We start from the raw sequence: 18,917 nt of genomic DNA on the forward strand, positions 1-18,917 counted from the left end.
GGCTACCCTTATTGTAGTCCTAGGATATCGGGGTCCTGATGCAGAAGAGAAGGGATCGTCTTCTCTGCTCAGCTCCTCTGTCTTCCCAGTCTCTCTCCGGTCCCGTTACGTCTGTGCTGCCCCCATGAACTTGCCCTTCTCCTTTCTGCCTTGGGAAGTTTCTCTCAACGTCGGCTTTTGAGGCTCTCCCCCCGGCCTGCCACCAGGGACCTTGTCTCAGCTTTGTAGCTAGGGGGACAACTCTAGTCCCTTTGTCTTTCGTGCTCCACACTTGGGCAGCCACTGAAGATGTTTGTCCAGTGGATAGAGGAGGACAGACAGTGGCTGCATCTTACTTGGCTGAAGGGTTTATCATGCAAAAGGACCCGAGAACCCGGCAGCCAGGCAAGAGCAACTGACCAAGAGGCCTGGGCTTCGAGCCAGGCCTGGCTCCGCTCCGGGCTTCTGTACTAGCCCTAGTTTCACCTCTGCTGTCTGTGAGTGAATTGAATGACTGGCCAACCAAATGCCCTTTTGCCCTTTCTAGGTTTCAACCGAGGTGGGGGTGGAAGCAATAACAGCGGCGGGGGCTATCCTCAGAGCCGCTGGGGCAGCAATAACCGGGACAACAACTCCAATAACCGAGGCGGCTACACGCGGGCCCCTCAGCCACAGAGCTACCCCCCTGCCAGGAGCCAGCCTCCCCCCAGCAGTGGTGTCGGCGGCGGCAGTAGCAGCACCTACAAAAGCAGCAACATCCCCACCTCGGGGGCCAGCAGCATAGGCAGCACCCCTCCTGTCAGCAGCTACAGCCCCCCCCAGGTAAGGGCAGCCGGTGGGGCACTGGGGACATTGTGCACAATACTCAGCTGTGTGACCCTGGGCAGGCCGTTTAACCCCGACTGCCTAGCCTTTGCCTTGGAACCGACACTGGGTGTCTCTTCTAAGACAGACGGTAGGAGGTTTTTATAATAGTAATAAAGCTGAGCCGGGAGAGAGGGGCTGCCCGGTGACGCCTGGGGAGCCTTTTCAGAAAAGCCGTTGAGATACCTAGAACGAGGCCCTGGGCTACAAAGAAAGCCTCCAGGGAGACTCGGGAGGAAGTGGATCCCGGCGCCCTGGGGACACCCGGGAGGACTGGCCGCTTTGCGCCCCTGCCTCCAGCAGTTGGGATGAGCCCAGATTCTGTGGAAGCGTCCCAGGGACGAGAGCCAGCAGATCCTCTTCTGTAGATGACAGCCGGAGCCCAGAAAGGGGAGGAGGGCGTGCCGAGCCAGACCCCTTCTAGGGCTTCCCTCCCCTCCCTCATCCGGTGGCCTTCTACGAATCCTTCTCTTTTCTTTGCAGCCGACCTATACCCCCACCTACAATCAGGGAGGGTACACCCAGCCAGCTTACACCGCCCCTCCTCCCCCGCCACCCCCACCCCCTCCCACCTACAACTACGGGAGCTACACCGCCTACACCCCCACCTACACCACTCCTCCCCCGCCCCCCACCGGACAGACCTACAATCAACAGAACTACAACCAGTATCAGCAGGTAGGTCCCTCCTTTCCATTCTAGGCAGACAGGCACAGACTGAGCCCTAGTGGTGTGTCCCTGTGGTCCGGGCCCTCGAAGACCTTGACCAGATTGTGGGAAAGGGGAAGAGTTGAAGTGAGCTCAAGTTCTGGTCTTCGAGGGCAGCTGGGTAACTCCGTGGATGGAGAGCCAGGCCTAGATGTGGGAGGTCCTGGGTTCAAATCTAGCTTCAGACCCTTTCTAGCTGTGGGACCCTGGGCCAGTCACTTGACCCCCATTGCCCAGCCCTCACTGCTCTTCTGCCTTGCTATTACTTCTAAGACAAGGTAAGAGGGCAGGGGCACAACGTGTGACTGAAGGAAGTCAGGCCAGACGGCCCTGGACCCAATGCTTATGCCTGTGTTTTCTCTTTCCTTCCCCATCCCCCACCCCTCTCCAGTACGCCCAGCAATGGAACCAATACTACCAGGGCCAGTGGCCGCCCTACTACGGCAACTATGACTACGGGAGCTATTCGGGGAACACACAGGGGGGCTCGAGTACGCAGTAGCTGGGGCTGCCCCGGGCAGAGACCACGCCCTCCAGCCTGGGCTGGCGAAGGGCGGCTGCCGCTTTCCCTACTCTGCGTCCGTCCGTCTGTCCGTCCGTCCTCAGTTTCTGCCTTTCCTGCCCATCCTCCCGTTGAGAAGGCGCGTGGTGCCTCTGTGCTCTCCCATTCTTTTTCCAACGTTCCAAAATGCAGCAAAAAAGAGAAAGAAACCCCTTGGCTTTTTTTTTCTTTTCTTTTCTTTTTAACTTACAAGCACCTACCCTGTGCTGGCCTGCTCCTTCCCCACTCCGAGGACTCTGAGGCCTCAGGCTCCTCCAGTGGAAAATGTTCAGTAGCTAAAGGGGTCGAGGAGACCCTGGTGGCCAGAATTGCCGCCCTCCATTTCTCCTCCTCCCCCCTCAGCTTTCCAGGCCTTCTTGAAACCAATCCCTTCTGAAGATGTTTTATTGTCTAATACTTTACAGAAAAACAAAAACAAAAAAAAAAGGAGGGAGGAGGAGGCAAGCCAGATGTTTTATGGTAATTATGCTCTGTTTTTTAATTTTTAGAATTTATGTCAGTTTTTACTGTGGGACGGCTGTTAATATTTCATCAAGGTAACAATTTCTTTGCTGAGTTCAGGTGACTGAGGAAGAGCACGCATCCACTGGGGAAATGAAACCACAAAATCATCTTTAACCTAACTTTTTATACAATGTCTAAGTTCCCGTAACTTTGCACACACGCTTCTGTGTTGAGTTGAATTGTAACTGCTTTTTGTATTTGGAGAGAGTGACTATTGAACTTTAAAACTTTTATTCTAGGCGTGCTGGTGGTCTCTTGGGGAGGGAGGGAGCACTGAACAAAGTTTAGGGAAGAGGGCTCAGCCCAGGGTCCCATCAGGCCTCAGGAAACAGCATGGTTCCCCCAACCCATTTTTCCCTTGGAGTGTCGTCTCACCTGTGCCCCAGATCAGCCGAGACATACAAGGCCTCACTGTGTGGCTAACCCTGTGAGGAAGACTAACCTCCCATAGACAGGACAGAACCAGACCCAGGGAGGTTCCGCGTCTTGCCCTAGGCCAAGTCCAGTAGTCTGGTACAAATGCAGCATTCCCTGGCAGAAAGGATCTCCAAGAGGCTTTGAAGGGGAGACCCTCAAAGGAGCAGGTTTAGGGGGGCTGAGGGTGGAGTAGGAGCCGGTGAGCAAGGGAAGGAGAGGACAAGCTGGGAGTAGTGAGACCCAAAAACCCCGGAGCCCAGTGAAATGGCCCCTGGGAGGAATTGACCCTGCTCTTCCAGTGAGGAAACGGTTCAGGCAAAGTGACAGCCCAGGGTCCCAGTAGCAGGTGCCTTCTGCAGCCCTACACCCTGTGAATTAAAGCCTCCTGGTGGGCTCCTTTGGCAACAGCCGCAGGGACCGAGGAGCCAGAACCGACTTCTGCCAGGGAAACAGGCCTCGTGTGAGGTGGCCAGACAGGGCTGGCTGAGGGGAGCGAGCCACTGGCTTTTGGGTGGAGGGAAGGGGAAAGGAAATTGGGGGAGCCAATCATAATCCACTTGAGAGGTGCGGTTGGTCATCCAGGTGCAAGGCGATGAGGGCCAGGCCTAGGGTGGAGAGAGTAGAGGACGGACAAAACCTGACAGCCCAGTGACTGGAGATTCAAAGAGCTGGGGACATCTCCCAGGCTGCAGATGCTGCAGGGTCCTGGAAGGCTGGTAGCGCCCATGACAGACATGGCAGGGTTGGGGGGGGGACAAGTTGGGTGGAGGTCAGGATCACTGGGGGGAGGACAAGGGCTATCTGGGCCTTTTCCTGGTTCCTGGCCTGTAGCGCCTCCTGCTAGTTTCTCCTCCTCTGCACATCCCAGCCAGGATGGAGATGGGGAGAGCCAAATTCAGTCATGTTCCTCTGGTGCCTTTAGGTCAGCAATGCTTTGTTGCCACCCTTTGCAGAGGGGGAAAGCAGCCCATGCAAACAGTCCTGGCCGTGGGAATGAGAAGAGGTGGGGACTAAGGAATTGGATCTTCAGAGAAATGGGTGGCCACACTTCTCCCACCCTGCCAGTGCCCTCACCGGGGAAGACAGAGGCCCCCTCTCCATCCCCCTCCTGCAGCTTCCCAGTGCTGGAAACTGATGAGCTATTGGAGCTGTCATTGGCTTGGCTGCCTCTACAACTGCCCATGTGCTCATCTGCTGAATTAGTATAAAAATGATGGGAATTGAGCTGTTTGGGGAATAGTGTCCTGAGGAGGGCAGAAGGGCCTCCACTAAGAATTGGCTCAGCTGAAAAGCTAAGATTCACCAAGCGAGTGAAGGGTGGAGGGGAGGCAGGTCAGAATCGCCCCTGGGGCTGCCAGTTAAGTGGTGGCCATTGGACTGCGTGAGGATCCCTGCAGGCAGCATGTGTACACGGATGCCTCCTGGCCCTGCTCATCCCACTCAAATGTGTGAAGGGTGGTCGCCCAGCCTCGTTCTCTGAAGAATGCTCTTGGCCCCCCCCTTCCCCAGAGGGTGATGCAGCAGGCCCCCCACATGTCCTCATGCTTGTCAGTGGCATCAGTGAGATGTAGTTAGTGCCCAGAGCCGGGGCTATGGTGTCAGTGCCAAAGCCAGGAAGGTCAGTGGTTCAATTGTACCTTATTCTCTGTGACCCCATCTGGGCTTTTTGTGGCAGATACTGGACTGTTTGCCATTTCCTTCTCCAGTTCATTTTACAGGTGAGGAAACAGGCCAGATTTGCCCTCGAAGTCTTCCTGACTCCAGGCTGAGCATGCCATCCACTGTGCCACCCAGAAGTACCCTCTATTCCAAGCACACCAGTCCACAGAGATGAATTTCTTCCTGCTTTAGGCACAAAATTGGCTGGGGAGTGCATTGCTCCAAATGGGGACTGAGGAGCCCAAAGGCCAAAGGAAGCATAACTTTCCTCTAAACACTAGATCTCTCATTGCACCTTCAGGTTGCCAGCTTTTTGACTGGCTGTTTACTCACTGCCTCATAGTCTACTAGAGTCTAAGCTATAAGGCACCTTGGGGCAAGGTGAGGAAACCGAGGCCCAGGAACACCAAGGCTTACCCAGGGTAACCAATTCACTGTCGGTGATGGGATTTTAGCTGAGATCATCTGACTCCAGAGAGGATGCTTTTCCCCCAAAGCTTCCCAAGGATTCTGTAACTGGATGATAAGAACTGGCCCTTCCTTGCCTGTTGTATTGGGGCAGGTCATCAAGTCTACCCAACTCAAAGTGAGGGGTTCATGGACTCTTTCTTAGGCTTCAGAGCTGAAAGGGGCCCTAGAAGTCATGTAGTCCAGTGCCTCTCCTTTTGTAGCTGGGGCAGAGAAGATGCTTTTACCAAAAGACAGGCAGGACTACGGTGAACCTTAGTAAGAGCTCTATAATGGGTCGGCTCTCCTTTATCTCAATTAGGCTCTCATTGCTACACGGTAATTCCATTCTTCCCTGATGTCATAGAACTCCACTCTTCCATATTCTTCCCTCCTTAAGGGGTTTCCTGCCTTCTACTTTATTGAGAGAAGAGACCCTCTGTCCTCTTTTCACCTCAAAACTACCCCAGGCCCTGGTAAAGAGGTGGTCTGGCTCTGTCAGAGCCAACCCTTGATGCCTCCCTCTCCTATCCTAGTAGTTTTCCTGCCTCATCAATCACCCCTGCTAATTTTCAGTCTCCTTATAATAGGACTTCTTCCCTGACTGGTAACACCTTCTCAAGTCTTCCCCATTCTTAAAAAAAAAGAAAGAAAAAAGCCCCCACCTGACCCTATCATCCCTTCTAGTTATCCCCTCTATTTCTCTTCCACAGCTAAATTCTTATTAGGCAAAGCCTTATACACTCCTTCACTTCTTAACTCCCAGCAATCCGGCTTCTGCCCCCGTTACTGCTCTGAAGCCTCCCCAACTTTATATTGATTTCATCATTTCTAAATCTGGTGGCCCTTCTCAGTCCACACCTTGCTTGTCTTTGTATCTCCACAGTTATGCTTTTAACAAATGTTCAAAGAAGTCTTAATTGCTTCAAATGTTGGCAATTGACTCTGCCTGCCTCCTGGACACTCTCGACTTCTTTTCTTTTGTGATGCCTCTCCACATTCTCCTACAGATGTGTGACCAGCCCTTCGCCTTCATTGCTAGATCATCATTCATGTCCCTGGACCATAATTGTAGCTAGTATTTCCAGAGTGCCTACTATGTACGGGGCACTATTAAGCGCTCCATACCTCTCCGTTGATCCAGATAAACAACTCTCCTTTTTTGAAGGCACCCTCAGATCTCATGGGTAATGATCATCTTTAATAGATCACATCTCTGCTCACTCCTTTGCAGAGGTTGAGTGAGGAGGGGAAGTCCATGAGTGTGGAACACTATATATGATGTTAGGGGGTTTTTGGTTTTGTTTTTTTATAACCCTTACCTTCCATCTTGGAGTCAATACTGTGTATTGGCTCCAAGGCAGAAGAGTGGTATGGGCTAGGCCATGGGGGTTAAGTGACTTGCCCAGGGTCACACAGCTGGGAAGTGTCTGAGGCTAGATTTGAACCCAGGACCTCCTGTCTCTAAGCCTGGCTCTCAATCTACTCAGCTACCCCCATGATGTTAGTTTTTTAATGTATTGACTTCACTTTTTTCCTTTTTTAAAAAATTCTATTACTGAGAAATGAGGATGAGGTGGGATACCAGAGGGAATCTAGGCATTTTTTTAAAAAGTCAATTTAAAAGTTCTTTTTTTTTAACCTAGCATCCCTATGCAGCTAATATCCAGACCTGATCTCTCTCTCCAACTGTCTGCTGAACACTTGTCTTGGGCATCTCAAAATCATGATGATGAAAAAAGAGGAAACCAATAACATCCTACCCATATTTCCAACCCCCTCCTTTTCCTCTCATTCTTCTGTTTCCCCTTACCAAGCCTGGTCAATCCTACCTCCACAACAACAAGACTACTGGCCTAGGTCACGACTTTATCACCTCTGATCCGTGCCTGCCTGGTTTTCCTCCAGGCTCTCTCCTGTGTGGTTCATCCTCCACAGCTGCTAAGCCATCTTTCTACTGGCCTGACCACATCTCTCCTTGGGTCAAAAGTCATCAATAGCTTGTGCTAAAAAGCAAGTTTCTCAGCTTGGCAAAGGCTGGCTCCGGCTTTCCTGCCCACACTTAATTCATGATTTCCCTTAACAAAGGCTCTGTTCCTTTCAAAAAGGGGCCACTAGGGCTTTTCTGAAGTCAACAATACCCCTGCTTCCTTTATCCTTGCTAGCAATAACAATAACAGTCTTACATTTGCATAGTGCTTCTGCACTTGGTAGAAGTGTTTTACAGATGTCTCGTTTGATGCTCACAACAACCTTGAGAGGTTGGTACTATTTGGATCCTTATTTTACAGGTAAGGAAACTGAGGCAGTGTAGGTAGTGACTCAATGGTCAGTCTGAAAGTGCGCCACCTAGCGGCCTCAGTGGGCAGCATCTTTAGCATCTCGGAAGGCTCGACTCGTACGGATCCCTTAAATCCTCCTTTCAGTAGAAGACCGAGTTTTTCTCCCTTTTACACTCACTTGGGGCCCCTTCGGAGGTATACAGCCTTGGCGGGTTTTGCGCGAGCCGGAACCGCGGGCCAAAGAGCGCAGATCGAGGTAGGGACGGTTTGAGCGCCACACTCGGGAGCGCCGGAAGTGGGCTCCGAGAACCCGGATCTCGCCCGAGCGGACTCAGGATGGAGACGGAAGCGGTTCAGGGAGCCCGAACAGGTGAGAACCGGACGGGCGGTGCAGGGGATGGGGTACCAAGGCCCTGCGGCTTCCCTGGAAATAGCATCTCTCCCACCCCGGAGCCCTCCCCGCCCTGTCCGCAAGCGTTTATTCAGAAGCTACGTGGGGCAGAAGCTGTCCTCGGGGAGGCTCCCTGCCCCCGCTCTCTTTAGCGCTTTGTCCGGGGACAACCGGACCCCTTCCCCCAACCCCGCACTGGCGGCGCCTGCGCATACGAGCATTCCTGCCTGGGCTCTGGTCTTGCGCCTGCGCACACGGAAAGCCCGGGACCCGCGCAGGCGCCTGCGCATATGGGCACACCTGTCTCGGCTCCGGCCCAGTTCTAGGGTTGCCTGCGCACATGGCCTCCCCTCTTTCCGGGTACCTGGCTTGGTCCGTACCCTTCTCCACTGAGCCTGGGCTCCGTGAGCCCCCGCGAAGAGCGGAGCAAGGAAGAGAGGGGACGGATTTAGTTTAAGGAGCTGGTTTCGAATCCCAGCTTTCCTTTGAAGGTATTGATTTTGTGGAAATCAATTCAAGTCCCAGCCGCTGGGCTCCTGCCCGAAAAAACGAGGGACTCGGGCCCGTAACGCCCAGGCCTATGGAGCGGAAGCAGCCTGAGAGCAGGCGATGCCTAGATAGGGGACGGGAGGGACGGGGCGGCTCCGCCCAGTGGGCGTGGTCACACTTCTTCCCCTGCAGCAGCCTCAGCAGCCTCAGCTTCAATCATCTCAAAGCCAGGCTCGGGGCTGGCAGGGGGCGCCCTGCACTGGGGGGAGCCAAGCGAGCCACAGGCCCCCAAGGCCCCCCAGAGCCGGGCCCCTGCCCAGCCCGAGGAGGACGGGCAGGACGAGGAAGGCGATCGGGAGGACCCTGGTGTCCGGGCCATGCTGCGCGCTGTGGCTGGCAGCAGCCACGTCCCCGTGCAAAGCCAGCAGAAGGATGAGCCCGACTTCACTGAGAGGGAGAAGGTGGCCATCCTGGGCCGCCTCTACCGGGACAAGCCCCTGGTCTTCCTGGAGCGCTTCCGGAGCAGCCTCCGCGAGGAGCACCTGGCCTGTTTCCAGCACCTGCGCGGGGACTACCGGGCCGACTTCTATTGCGCAGAGGTGTTGCGGGGCAGCAGCGGCCGGGACAGGGCCTCCCGCACCCGGCTCAGGAACCGGCGCTATGCTGCCCTCCAGGAGCTCATCAGGGGTAGGCCAGGGCACAGGCACACACCCTGGCTCAGTGATGGGGGCAAGCACCCGGGCAGAGATGGGCACAGAGTGCAAAGACTAGGGACAGCATGCAGGCTGGGACAGCCACGGGCACAGGACCAGGGCAAACACACACACACACAGCCCGGGCCTCTCTAGCACACAGTGTGCCCACAAACACCCCTCCCAGTCACTCCCCTACAGAGCTGTACTCCCAGGTGGTGAAGAGGGTCACTAAAACACAGCTGGGCCTCTTTCTGCCCCCCTCCCAGGAAGGCAGGGGATTGTGGGGAAGAGGCAGGGAGCAGGGGGGGGCCAGGAGCGGGACTGCAGGGAGAGGGAAGGCACCCTTTGCCTTTGGGAGGATGGGCCATACACCTGGCCTGTCGTCTTCCCCCAGGTGGGGAGTACTTCAGCGACGAGCAGATGCGGGCGCGGGACCCTCTGCTCTATGAGCAGTACATTGGACAGTACCTGAGTGAGGAAGAGCTGGCTGCCACCCGCTGCTCTGAGAGCCTGGCCCCTGATGGCTGCCCCCTGGCCGACCTGCTCCTCCAGTCCTACCAGGAGGGGATACTGCAGCGAAGGCTGCTGCAGCAGCAGGAGGAGGAGGAGGCCTGCTTGGAGGAGGAGGAAGAGGAGGAAGAGGACGACTGCGAGGAGGAAAGTGAGAGAGGGGCTGAGCAGGTTTAGGGGAGGCTGCTGAAGGCTCGCCAGGGCAGCCCCCTCAGCCGCCACCTGAATGGTCTGTCCAACAGATTCAGGGCCGGGGCAAGAGGAGGAGGCCTGGGTCCCCGACTCCGAGGAAAAGGTCATCCTGAGAGAGGAGTTCACCAGCAGAATGCACCAGCGCTTCTTGGATGGCAAAGATGGAGACTTTGATTACAGGTGGGTCCGTCTCCCCCATCCCTGCCCCCCACTTAACCAAAGTGCAGCCCCCCTTTCACTGCCGACGCCTAGAAAGGTGGAGCGGGATGGAAGACCTCCTGAGGGAGGCCTGGAAGCACTGCCCTCGCTGGCTCCCTTGGCCCAGGCCAGACTGAGGAACCAGGCTGGGTGCTGGCAAGCCCTGATGGCCTTCCCTCCCTCCCTCTGCCGCAGTAAGGTGGACGACAACCCAGAGTTCGACAACTTGGACATTGTGAATCGGGATGAGGAAGAGCGCTATTTCGATGAGGAAGAGCCCGGGGAGGTGCTGAGCACGGAGCCAGAGCAGGAATAGCCGCCCTCCCCACCCCCACCCCCGTAGCTCGGCTGGAGTCTGTGACCCTCTATGAAAGCTGCTCAGCGGCTCCGCGGCTCCCTCTCTTTGTTCCTCCTCTTCCCTGCCTGGCCCGGAACTCTGGAGAGAATCTGCCTGCCTCTGGCCAGAACAGAAAAGAGGTGGCCCCCGGCTCCCCCCAGTCCCCAACCACAGCCACAACTTTCCCTTCCTTCACTTCCTCCGGGCCTGTTTACACTCCCCAAATACTTGCAGCCTGTTATCATGGCCCTGAGTCATCCTTCGCCTCCCCCTCCCCTCCCCCACCAAGGCCTTCCCGCCCCCTTCGGGGCCAGCCCGGGGCCTGCCTGGGTGGGGGGCACAGAGGGCTGGCCCTGCCTAATGGGAGCCAGATGACCCTGGTGACTCAGCCGCTTGTGTGGGAACCCAGGCGTCCTGCCTTCCCAGGCCCCTGGCTCCCCTTCCCCCAAAGGAAAAGAAGGCTTGGATCCCCCGCACACACCAAGCCCTGGGGAAGGAGACCACCAAGCCGCCTCACCCTCCCTTTCTCCCTTCCCAGTGGGGCTTTCCTGCTGAGTCACAAGGGGGAAATGGGGTGAGTAAGGGCTGGGGAGACGTGCCGCACCCCTACCCTTCTGCCTGCCCCGGGGAACGGGGCAGGGGCAATGGGGTGAGATCCCACGGAAGGTAGAGCCCTGCCCCCCCGCTCCCGGAAGAACCTGCCAAAACGGACACAAAGCCGGGCTCAGCGGAAGTCCCCTGAGCCAGCGAAGTCCGGAGGGAAGAAAGGCTATAGGGGCTTCGGAGACCAAAGAGGGAAACTGAGGCCCCCAGGACGCAGCTGGGAAAAGCCTGGCCCCTCGGCCGCCAGCCAGAAAATGTCGGTGGAGGGTCTGAGGGGGACCCATGGGCTGCCTCTCCCTCCCCTCCAGGACCGTCTGGGTAAATCCAGGTCAAGGGATGACTGGTGTCCCCCCACTGGGGCCTGAGGGGTCGTTGGGCTGGTCAGTCTGTCTGCCTCTCCCTGTGGGGGCTCAGGGGAGTCTGAGTCTGCGTCCCGGGCCAGGCCCTGTCTCGCCCACGACCCGAGAGTCAGAGAAAATATTTGTGTTCCGGGCTGCCCCCTGCCGCCCCCTCAGGGACCCAGGCATCCCAGCGCGGGGCTGGGGAGAGAGGAGTCAGGGAGAAGGCGAGTGTCTGGGGCGGCCCCCCTCCCCAGGCTGTGTACCGTGTAAACACGGCCCGGGGATATTTATATAGCGGGCTGGGCCCCGTGCCAACGCCCACCGCAGCCCCTGCCCGCGGGCGCCCGCCTGCCACCGTGGCAGGCAGAGAGGCCCCGGGGAAGGGGAGGGGGAGGGGTGGGCACACGAACGCACACCCCAAGCCACAGACAACACAAAACATCAGCGAGAGGGAAAACACCCAGCTCCACGACGCAAATCCACCCACTCGGCTGTCGGCTGGGCCGTCGGACCCCCTCCGAGCTCACACCCGGTCTCAGAGGAGGGGGGGGTGACACGGGCGGAGAGACAGGAAGGGTCCCTACCGCCCTCAGTTTCCTGCCCCTGTGGGGGCCGGACAGGAAGCCGCGGCGGAACCCAGCCATGCCCCCCTTCACTTCCCTCCGGCCCCAGCCTCAGGGGAGGGACCCGGGCCTTTGGGGGAGCAACCACCTCCGCGGCCCTCCTCTCCCCCATCCCCCACGCGCCCAGCTGAGAGCAGCTTCGGGCATGGGGCGGACGTGCCCCGACTCGGCCCGGCCACCCAGCCGGGGCCCCCAGCAGGCACGAGCCAGGGATGGGGCAGGGCCCTGGGTGCGAAACGGGGAGGGGGAGGGGCTCTGGAGATGCCAGGGTGGCACACCAAGGGGTGGGGCTTCCCCCCACCCACCACCTCTCCAGAAAGGGGAAGGTGCTTAGCTACACAGTTTCTCGGCTCTGCTGGGCAGGGCGGGCACCCCGGAGGCCCAGCCCCCTCCCCTTGCCAGCTCACTGGGCATCCCTGGCCCGCGAGGAAGGCAGAGGCATTCCCCTCGGGGTATGTGGACACAAATGAGCTCGAGCTCCGCGTTCTGGGGTCTGCCCGGCTCTCCTTTGAGGTCGCCCGGTGATCCCTGCTGGGGCACGAGGGTCTTCACGGGTCTGAGTCTGCGTGGCGGCCACCGCCGCCGCCGCCGGCCCAACCCCCACACTCGCCCCTGGCCCAACAAGTCCTGACAGTTCCCCACCGCGGCTCCCCCAGAAATAGCTGGGGGAGGAGGCGCAGACGCGCAGTACTTGGGCCTGGGCAGACCCTGCCTGCCCCAGCCTGGCCCCGGCTCGACGCAGCAGTCGCCCTTAGTGGAGGACCCCGAGAGAGAGACAAAGACAGGAGAGGTGGCAGAGAGGCAAGGGGCGGCTCCCGAGCCCCTCCAATAACGCACAGACCCCCGGTTCTCTCTCCACCTTTAATCGGGCCCCAGGGAGGTTGGGGTCCGGGTGGCCTTTAAATACCACACGACCCCCCCAGGCCAGGTCCCCCTTCCCCTCCCATAAGGGGCCAGCTGGGGGGAGGGGGAAAGGGAGGGGGCCGGGCCTGCCGGGGGATCCCCGGGAATGGGGCGGGGGTCTCAGCTGCACTTGCAGGAGCGGACGATCATGTTGGAGAGCTGCTCCACCTTGGGCTTCCGGCCCACATAGTAGACGATGGGCAAGGGCTCCAGGGCCTGGGGCACACAGCACGGGTTCACCGAGGCCCCGGGGTTGTGCTGGTTGTAGAGAGCCAGGACCTGGAAGGAGGGAGCCCACAGCCATGGACCTGGTCCTCCCTCCCTGCGGGCCCCCCTCCCTCCTGCCTCCCCCTGACCCGGGCTCACCTTGCTGTACTGGTTGTCCAGGCTCCAAATGTAGGGACAGGGCCCCAGGCAGAAGTTGGCATGGTAGCCCTTGGGCTCGTGGATCCACTTCCAGCCCAGGTCCTTGCGGAAGTCGATGTAGAGCTGCCGGACACAGCAGTTCTTCTCCGTGGAGCTGCGGGAAGCGGGCTGTGAGCTAGGGGCTGCAAAGGCGGCGGGCGGGGCGGGGCGGGGCGGGAGATGCGCCAGTCTTACCTGAAGCAGTAGTCGGTGTCCAGGGCCCTTCGGCGCCTGGAGCTGTGCAAGTTCTGCGCGCGGTCCAGCGGGGTGGCCATCAGCAGCAGGAAGGGCCGGTTTTGGTTGTGAATCACGCCCATGTCGCCCCGCAGGTTGTTCAGACCTGATCCAGGGAGAAGGGCAGGAGTAAGCCCAAAGCCGCCGGCACAGGCTGAGCCCGGCCGCCCGGGTCAGGACTCACCGCTCACATCCATGTGCAGCTGGGTGTCCTTCTGGTCACAGGAGCAGTGCGCGCTCAGGCGGAAGGTCTCCGTCTTTTCTGGGGTCCCAGGAGGAGAGAGGTGAGGCGCATCCCGGCATTCTCTGGGTCCCCCAAACCCCCCCTCACTTTCCCAGCCTCACCTTTGCTGCTCAACCACTCGTGCACCACATTGGTGACATCAAAGGACAGCCACTCCATGCTCTGGCTCGCCCGCACTCGCTGGCTCGTCAGGTAGCGCCAGGAGCCGTTGCCGTGTTTCTTGGGGAGGGAGGAGGGAGGTCAGTGAGGCCAAGCACCCCGACTGCTCGTGGGCCCCGTGGCCAGCCCGTGCCCTGCTCACCTGATAGAGCTCCACATGCTGCTCCTCGGCCGACTTGGTCTTCATGAGCCGCAGCTCGGCTCTGGAAAGCAGAGCTGGGTTAGGGACCGCTTCCTGCAGCTGGCTGGTGTTGAAGTGGAAGTAGAGGCTGTGGGGGCTCTTCTCCACGTCTGAGGGCACACAGGGAGGGAGCATGAGGCCCGGGGGAAGATGGCGATGGAGGCCGGGAGCCGGGGTGGGCACCCGCTTCCCCCACCCAACCAATCTTTCTGCGGCAGCCAGTCCCCAAACCACAGACTCAGTCCCTGGGTGGCTAGAGGCCGAGGGCCCACAGGAGCATCCATTGGGGGCTGGAGGACCGAGCAGGGACCAGGGAGCTCGAAACAAGAAGTGATTGGCCAGGTAGAGGACGGCCACAAGTCCCAATCCAGGGCGATGGAGGGGGGGGGTGGTAGAGAGCAAAGGGCACAGCCTGGATGGGGAAGGGAGGAGACAAGAGGCCAGGCGAGGCTGGAGCCGGCAAGGACTGGCGCAGGGTCCCCCAGGTACTAAGAGTGGCATGGATAGAGGAGCCTGAAGAGACCAAGAGAAGGACCAGGAGCCCTTCACTAGGGAGATGGGCTGGGCGGGAGGCCCCCCGGGCCTGGGTCCTGGAGAGGGGCGGGCCGCTCCGGCCCCGGGCAAGAGGGAGGGACGGGGGCCGGCCTCCGGGGTTTCCCGGCCGGCAGAAGGATGCCCCGCCCACGGCGTGTGGCCGCCCTCGTGGGTCTGGCCGGGGCTCCCCCTCCTCCCCCGGCGGCGAGCGGCCCTTCCGCAGGTGCCGTACCCTTCCCCGAGGGCTCACCCGGATTCTGGGGCAGCATGAGGACGCGGGTGACCTCCTTGGCGTAGTAGTCGGTCTCGGCCTCGGGCACCGACTCGGGCACCACGCGGTCCCGGGTGCTGTTGTAGAGGGCGAGTACGGCGTCGGGCAGCGGACCCGGCGGCACTTCGCTTTGGGCGGGCGGACTGTCCAGCCGCAGCTTGGACAAGATCTGCCCGCGGATGGCCTCGATGCGCCGCCGTTTCACCAGCTCCATGTCCAAGGTCTTGCAGGTGGACATGGCTGCAGCCGGCCGCGGCGGAGCCAGGAGGACGGCCAGCAGCGGCACCAGGGCAGCCGCCGCCCGCAGCCCCGAGGGCGGCATGTGGGAGGCGGCACACGCGGCGGCGGCCCCGGCCTCGGGGAAGAGAAGAGGGTCTAAGCCCCGTAGGACTCGGGATCCCCAGCAGGAGAAAGCTAAGGCTCTTCCGGGCGGCTGTCGGAGCTCGAAGGGGAAACTGAGGAAAGAGGGCGCCCGAGGTGCGACCGCTGGGGGGGGGGGGGGGGCTAGAAAAGAACAACGAGCCGGGGGGATGCGCGGGGTTTCCGGGACTCGGGGAGAGCGGCGGGGTCCGGAGTGCCCAGGGCGCGGTGGCCCTGGCTCCGGGGGCAGGCAGGGCGCGCTCCGGCTCGGCCGGTGAGAAAGTCTCAACTTCTGGGCAACAAGTCCCGTCCCTCCTCCTCCTCCTCCTCCTCCTCCTTCCCCCCTCCCCTCCTCCCGGCGGCGGCGGCGGCTCCTGCGGCTGCTCTGGAGACAGCGGCTCCTGGGCCCCCGGCTCCTCCTCGTCCTTCCTCCTTCCTCCCGCTGGGGCCGGCGGCCCGGACCCCGCTAGAGCCGGGGGGGTCCCGGCCGGCCCCAGGGGCCCCGCATGGGCCGGGCCGGGGCGGGGCTGCTAGGCTGCGGCGGCGGCTCGGAGCGAAACGAGGCGGGGGGCACCCACGGGGGCGCAGCTCGGACTCGGGGGCGGCGGAGGGCAAGGGCAGGGGGCGGGCGGTGGGTCCGGACGGGCAGCCGGGTCCGGGCTTCGGAGCTTTTTGAAGCAGCTGCGGCCCCACCCAGGAAGCGCGCGCGGGGGCCGAGGAGGAAAGGCGGGGGGAAGAAGAGGAGGGAGGGAGAGAGGGAGGGAACCTCCGCTCCCCCACCACCAGCAGCCGACCGGAGACCGGGGGATGGCGCCCCGCCCCCGGGACCCCGGCATCCTCACTCCCCACCCCCACGCCGGCAATGGAGGCGGGGTGGGAATAGCGGGCCGGCCTAGGGGCTCCCTCCACCCCCAGCCCTGGCGTCTTCCTTGGCCCGGGCCGCCACGGGGAGGGGCCGCCGAGAACTCACCCCCCCCCCCCCCGCAATGGCGCGCCCACGGCCCCCCAAGTTCAGGCAGACGCACACCCCGGGGCAGGCTGGGAAGCAGGGCGGCTGCTCTCACCCCTCTAGACTGGGAAGTCCCTGAGGGCCGGGAGCCAGGCTCATTGCCCTGGACGACCCCAGCCCGGAGTACGGGGCTCCTGGGGAGGTGGAGGGAGATGCTGGGGCGGGAGGTTCGGCCTCCTCGCGCGCGGGGGGCGGAGACGCGGGCACTCAGGACTCTACACGGAGAAGACACCCATTTCTGTATTTCCTTAGCTCCGGCCTGGCCGGCCTGGCTCAGCACTCCACCCCGTAGCGGCCAAAGTTTCTCAGGATCAGGTTGAGCTCCATGTACACGGTGCCGGCCGAGGCCGTGTGGAGCCGGTACCGGTCCGCCCCGCTGTACACCACGTCGCTGTGCAGCAGCTGCGGCCCGCCACCCACGAAGGCCCTCGCCAGCTGCTCCCGCCAGCCACCCAAGGGGCGCCAGGTCACACACTCGATGCTGTGGGTCCCGGGGCTGCTGGGGACGTGGCAAAAGCCGTAGCCGGCCAGCTGGCAGCGCCCAAAGCTGTCCTGAGACCACACTTGCAGGTGAAGGCGAGGCCAGCCTGGGCAGAGGGAGAGGGAGAGCGGGGCCTCAGCCCGGTCCGAGCCTGGCCTCCTGGCTCCCCTCCTCCCAAGGGCCTTCTCCCACCACCGCTACTCCCCCCCAAGCTAAATGCCTGGACAGCCCGCCGCTGCCCCTTCCCTCCCTCCCTCTCAGGGCCCAGGCCGCTCTCCCATCGGAGCTGGGGGGCTCGGCCTATTTCTGGGTGCTTCTCTTCCCTGCTCCCCTCCTCCCAACCCTGGGCTCTGCCCTTACCCTGGAGGCCTTTGGTGGCAAAATGCAGGTCAATTGGATGAGCCCAGTAGGCCATGTCGCCCAGTTGAGGGGTGTCCACTTGCGTCTGGCCCTCCCGGATACCGGACAGCAGCTTCCACGCCCCCCCTGCCAGTGGGGGAAGGAGGATCGCTGAGGCGGGCGGGGACTGAAGGAAGGGGCTCTAAGGGGCTTGGGGGAACCCTGGACAATACAGCAGGAAGCCTGGGGTCAAGCTGCTGTCGGGCCACTCACTAGAGTGGGAGGAGCCTCATCGGGCCTCCGTTTCTTCTGCTGTAAAAGGAGCTTCTGGGCTGCGATCTCTAATCGAGTCAAAAAGAAGGTGAGTCACGGTTGGGGTCCCATGCAGGAGGAGGGGGCCTCCTTGGAGCTGAGGGGTTTCCCCACCCCCCAACCACTCCTTAGGTGGGCAAGGCCTGTCCCAAGAAGGGGGAGCTCAGCACTCTTCTCCCGTCTCTGTTCTCTCCAGCTGTACACACAAGGAGGGCCAAGTTGCCTGCTGGGAACCCAGGGCTCCTCGCAGATGACATGGGGCTGGCCCACACACGTACCTGTATGGATACCCCACTTACAGAAGAGGCTGCTTTCAGAAAAACCCTTCGCCCCAATGATCTGCCCAATTACGTGGACCTCAGCCATGGCCTCCTAGAGGGGGGAGGCCAGAAACCCCAAGAAGGAAGCCCTCGGAGCTCAGCACCAACCAAACTGCCGTTGGACCTTGGACATGTCTCTGGGCCTTGGTTTTCTCATCTGCAAAATGAGCACATCATGATTTCAGCAAAGTAGCGCAGTGCGTAAAGCACTGGAGTTGGGAAGACCTGAGTTCTAATCCAATCTCAGATACTTGCTAGCTGGGTAACGCTGGAGAAGCCGCTTAAAATCTGCCCGCCTTGGTTTCCTCCACTGTAAAATGGGGATAACCATAGCACAGACCTTGTAGGGTGGTTATGAGGCTCAAACGAGATATCTATAAAGCACTCTGCAACCCTTAAAGCATTAGATGTGTGTGTATGTGCGTATATAAATACATATATACAAACACATACTGTTACATTCGGGTTATTACCTTCAAGCTCGATGGCTCCGCCCATCCTTATAGGCCCGCCCCCTTAGAAGGCTCCTATCCAAGCCCCGCCCCTGCTTTCAAGTTGACATGCGCGGTAGCCGTGGAACGGAGCAAAAGGCTCCGAGCCCCAGGTCTCCAGCAGGAACCCGCACAACTCTACTAGGACAGGTTCCCCTCGTCTCTTGGCGCCTGACTTCCATTTCCCCTGCCCATAATTCACCCGAGAAACCTGAAGACTTCGGGACCGTAGGCAGGCTAGACCGCTTCAAGGGCCTGTTCCGACTGTTGCTGCGGTAACCGAGGTTCGGTCTTTCCTCCCCAGCATGCGTGCCCTCTCTCACGCTGCTGATTGGTCTTCGGAGAGGAAATGGGGCGGAGCAGTAGCTATCTCCCGCCTTCTCCTAGTGCTCGGCCCTGATTTGTCCTGGGAGAGGCAATAGGGCGGAGCAGAAGCTTTCTCCCGCCTTCCCCTGGCGCACGCCCTGCACGCCACTGATTGAGTCTCAGAGACAGAAGTGGGCAGGGCGATAATTAAGGCTCTCCCTTTCCCATCCCGGTCGTTTCGTACGTACCCGCCCAGCACGCCGCCTATTGGTCCTTGCCTTTCGGCCTAATGTCTTCTTTCCTAGAGCCCTTTCGCCCACCTAAAGACCGGTTTCTCTTCCCTCTTCTTCCCGCCTTTTCATGAAACGTTTCAGCAGAGGCAGGGGTGGGGTGAGGAAATATAGCTTTCGGGTGCCATGTTGTGTGTGACAGGTAGTGGGCTTATCTTGCGGCCATGTTGAATGTGTGGCTCGCTTCCCACCCCCATTTCTTACTCCAAATAAAGAAGAAAACCCGAATCTCCGACTTCTAGTAAAACCACTTCTTCCAGTGTAGTCATCCTCCTGC

General features: G+C 60.2%; 4 protein-coding genes across 8 annotated transcripts in view; 2 read left to right on the plus strand and 2 right to left on the minus strand.

Annotated features, from left to right (window-relative positions):
• The window catches only part of HNRNPUL1 (heterogeneous nuclear ribonucleoprotein U like 1), a 32,113-nt gene extending 29,263 nt beyond the window's left edge, over positions 1–2,850 (plus strand). For all 3 annotated transcript variants that reach the window (XM_007491943.3, XM_007491944.3, XM_056796226.1), the window contains 3 exons: positions 527–801; positions 1,327–1,521; positions 1,943–2,850. In XM_007491943.3, the coding sequence (XP_007492005.1) occupies positions 527–801; positions 1,327–1,521; positions 1,943–2,053 (581 nt within the window). In that variant the 3' untranslated portion in view covers positions 2,054–2,850. The remainder of the gene's footprint in view (positions 1–526; positions 802–1,326; positions 1,522–1,942) is intronic.
• Positions 2,851–7,492: 4,642 nt separating this feature from the next.
• On the plus strand, positions 7,493–10,475 carry CCDC97 (coiled-coil domain containing 97). 2 transcript variants are annotated; one of them, XM_007491945.3, is made up of 5 exons: positions 7,493–7,792; positions 8,495–8,989; positions 9,392–9,658; positions 9,750–9,879; positions 10,093–10,475. In XM_007491945.3, exons 1-5 carry the CDS (start codon positions 7,759–7,761, stop codon positions 10,211–10,213), a joined length of 1,047 nt encoding a protein of 348 aa, XP_007492007.1. In that variant the 5' UTR covers positions 7,493–7,758; the 3' UTR covers positions 10,214–10,475. The 2 variants fall into 2 exon arrangements, with proteins under 2 accessions (XP_007492007.1, XP_007492008.1); XM_007491946.3 differs by having other exon boundaries at positions 7,514–7,792; positions 8,498–8,989.
• Positions 10,476–12,648: 2,173 nt separating this feature from the next.
• TGFB1 (transforming growth factor beta 1) lies at positions 12,649–15,672 on the minus strand. The gene is made up of 7 exons (XM_007491983.2): positions 14,712–15,672; positions 13,889–14,037; positions 13,689–13,806; positions 13,528–13,605; positions 13,305–13,449; positions 13,071–13,224; positions 12,649–12,983 (listed from the first exon to the last, which is right to left on the minus strand). The coding sequence occupies exons 1-7, from the start codon at positions 15,052–15,054 to the stop codon at positions 12,825–12,827; spliced, it is 1,146 nt and encodes a 381-aa protein (XP_007492045.2). The 5' UTR covers positions 15,055–15,672; the 3' UTR covers positions 12,649–12,824.
• Positions 15,673–16,323: 651 nt separating this feature from the next.
• B9D2 (B9 domain containing 2) lies at positions 16,324–18,398 on the minus strand. 2 transcript variants are annotated; one of them, XM_001364606.4, is made up of 4 exons: positions 18,247–18,398; positions 17,512–17,710; positions 16,943–17,068; positions 16,324–16,688 (listed from the first exon to the last, which is right to left on the minus strand). In XM_001364606.4, exons 2-4 carry the CDS (start codon positions 17,597–17,599, stop codon positions 16,375–16,377), a joined length of 528 nt encoding a protein of 175 aa, XP_001364643.1. In that variant the 5' UTR covers positions 17,600–17,710; positions 18,247–18,398; the 3' UTR covers positions 16,324–16,374. The 2 variants fall into 2 exon arrangements, with proteins under 2 accessions (XP_001364643.1, XP_056652207.1); XM_056796229.1 differs by having other exon boundaries at positions 18,256–18,390.
• Between the last annotated feature and the right edge of the window lie 519 nt (positions 18,399–18,917).

This window comes from Monodelphis domestica, chromosome 4 (genome assembly GCF_027887165.1).
Source record: "Monodelphis domestica isolate mMonDom1 chromosome 4, mMonDom1.pri, whole genome shotgun sequence".
NCBI lineage: Eukaryota > Metazoa > Chordata > Mammalia > Didelphimorphia > Didelphidae > Monodelphis > Monodelphis domestica.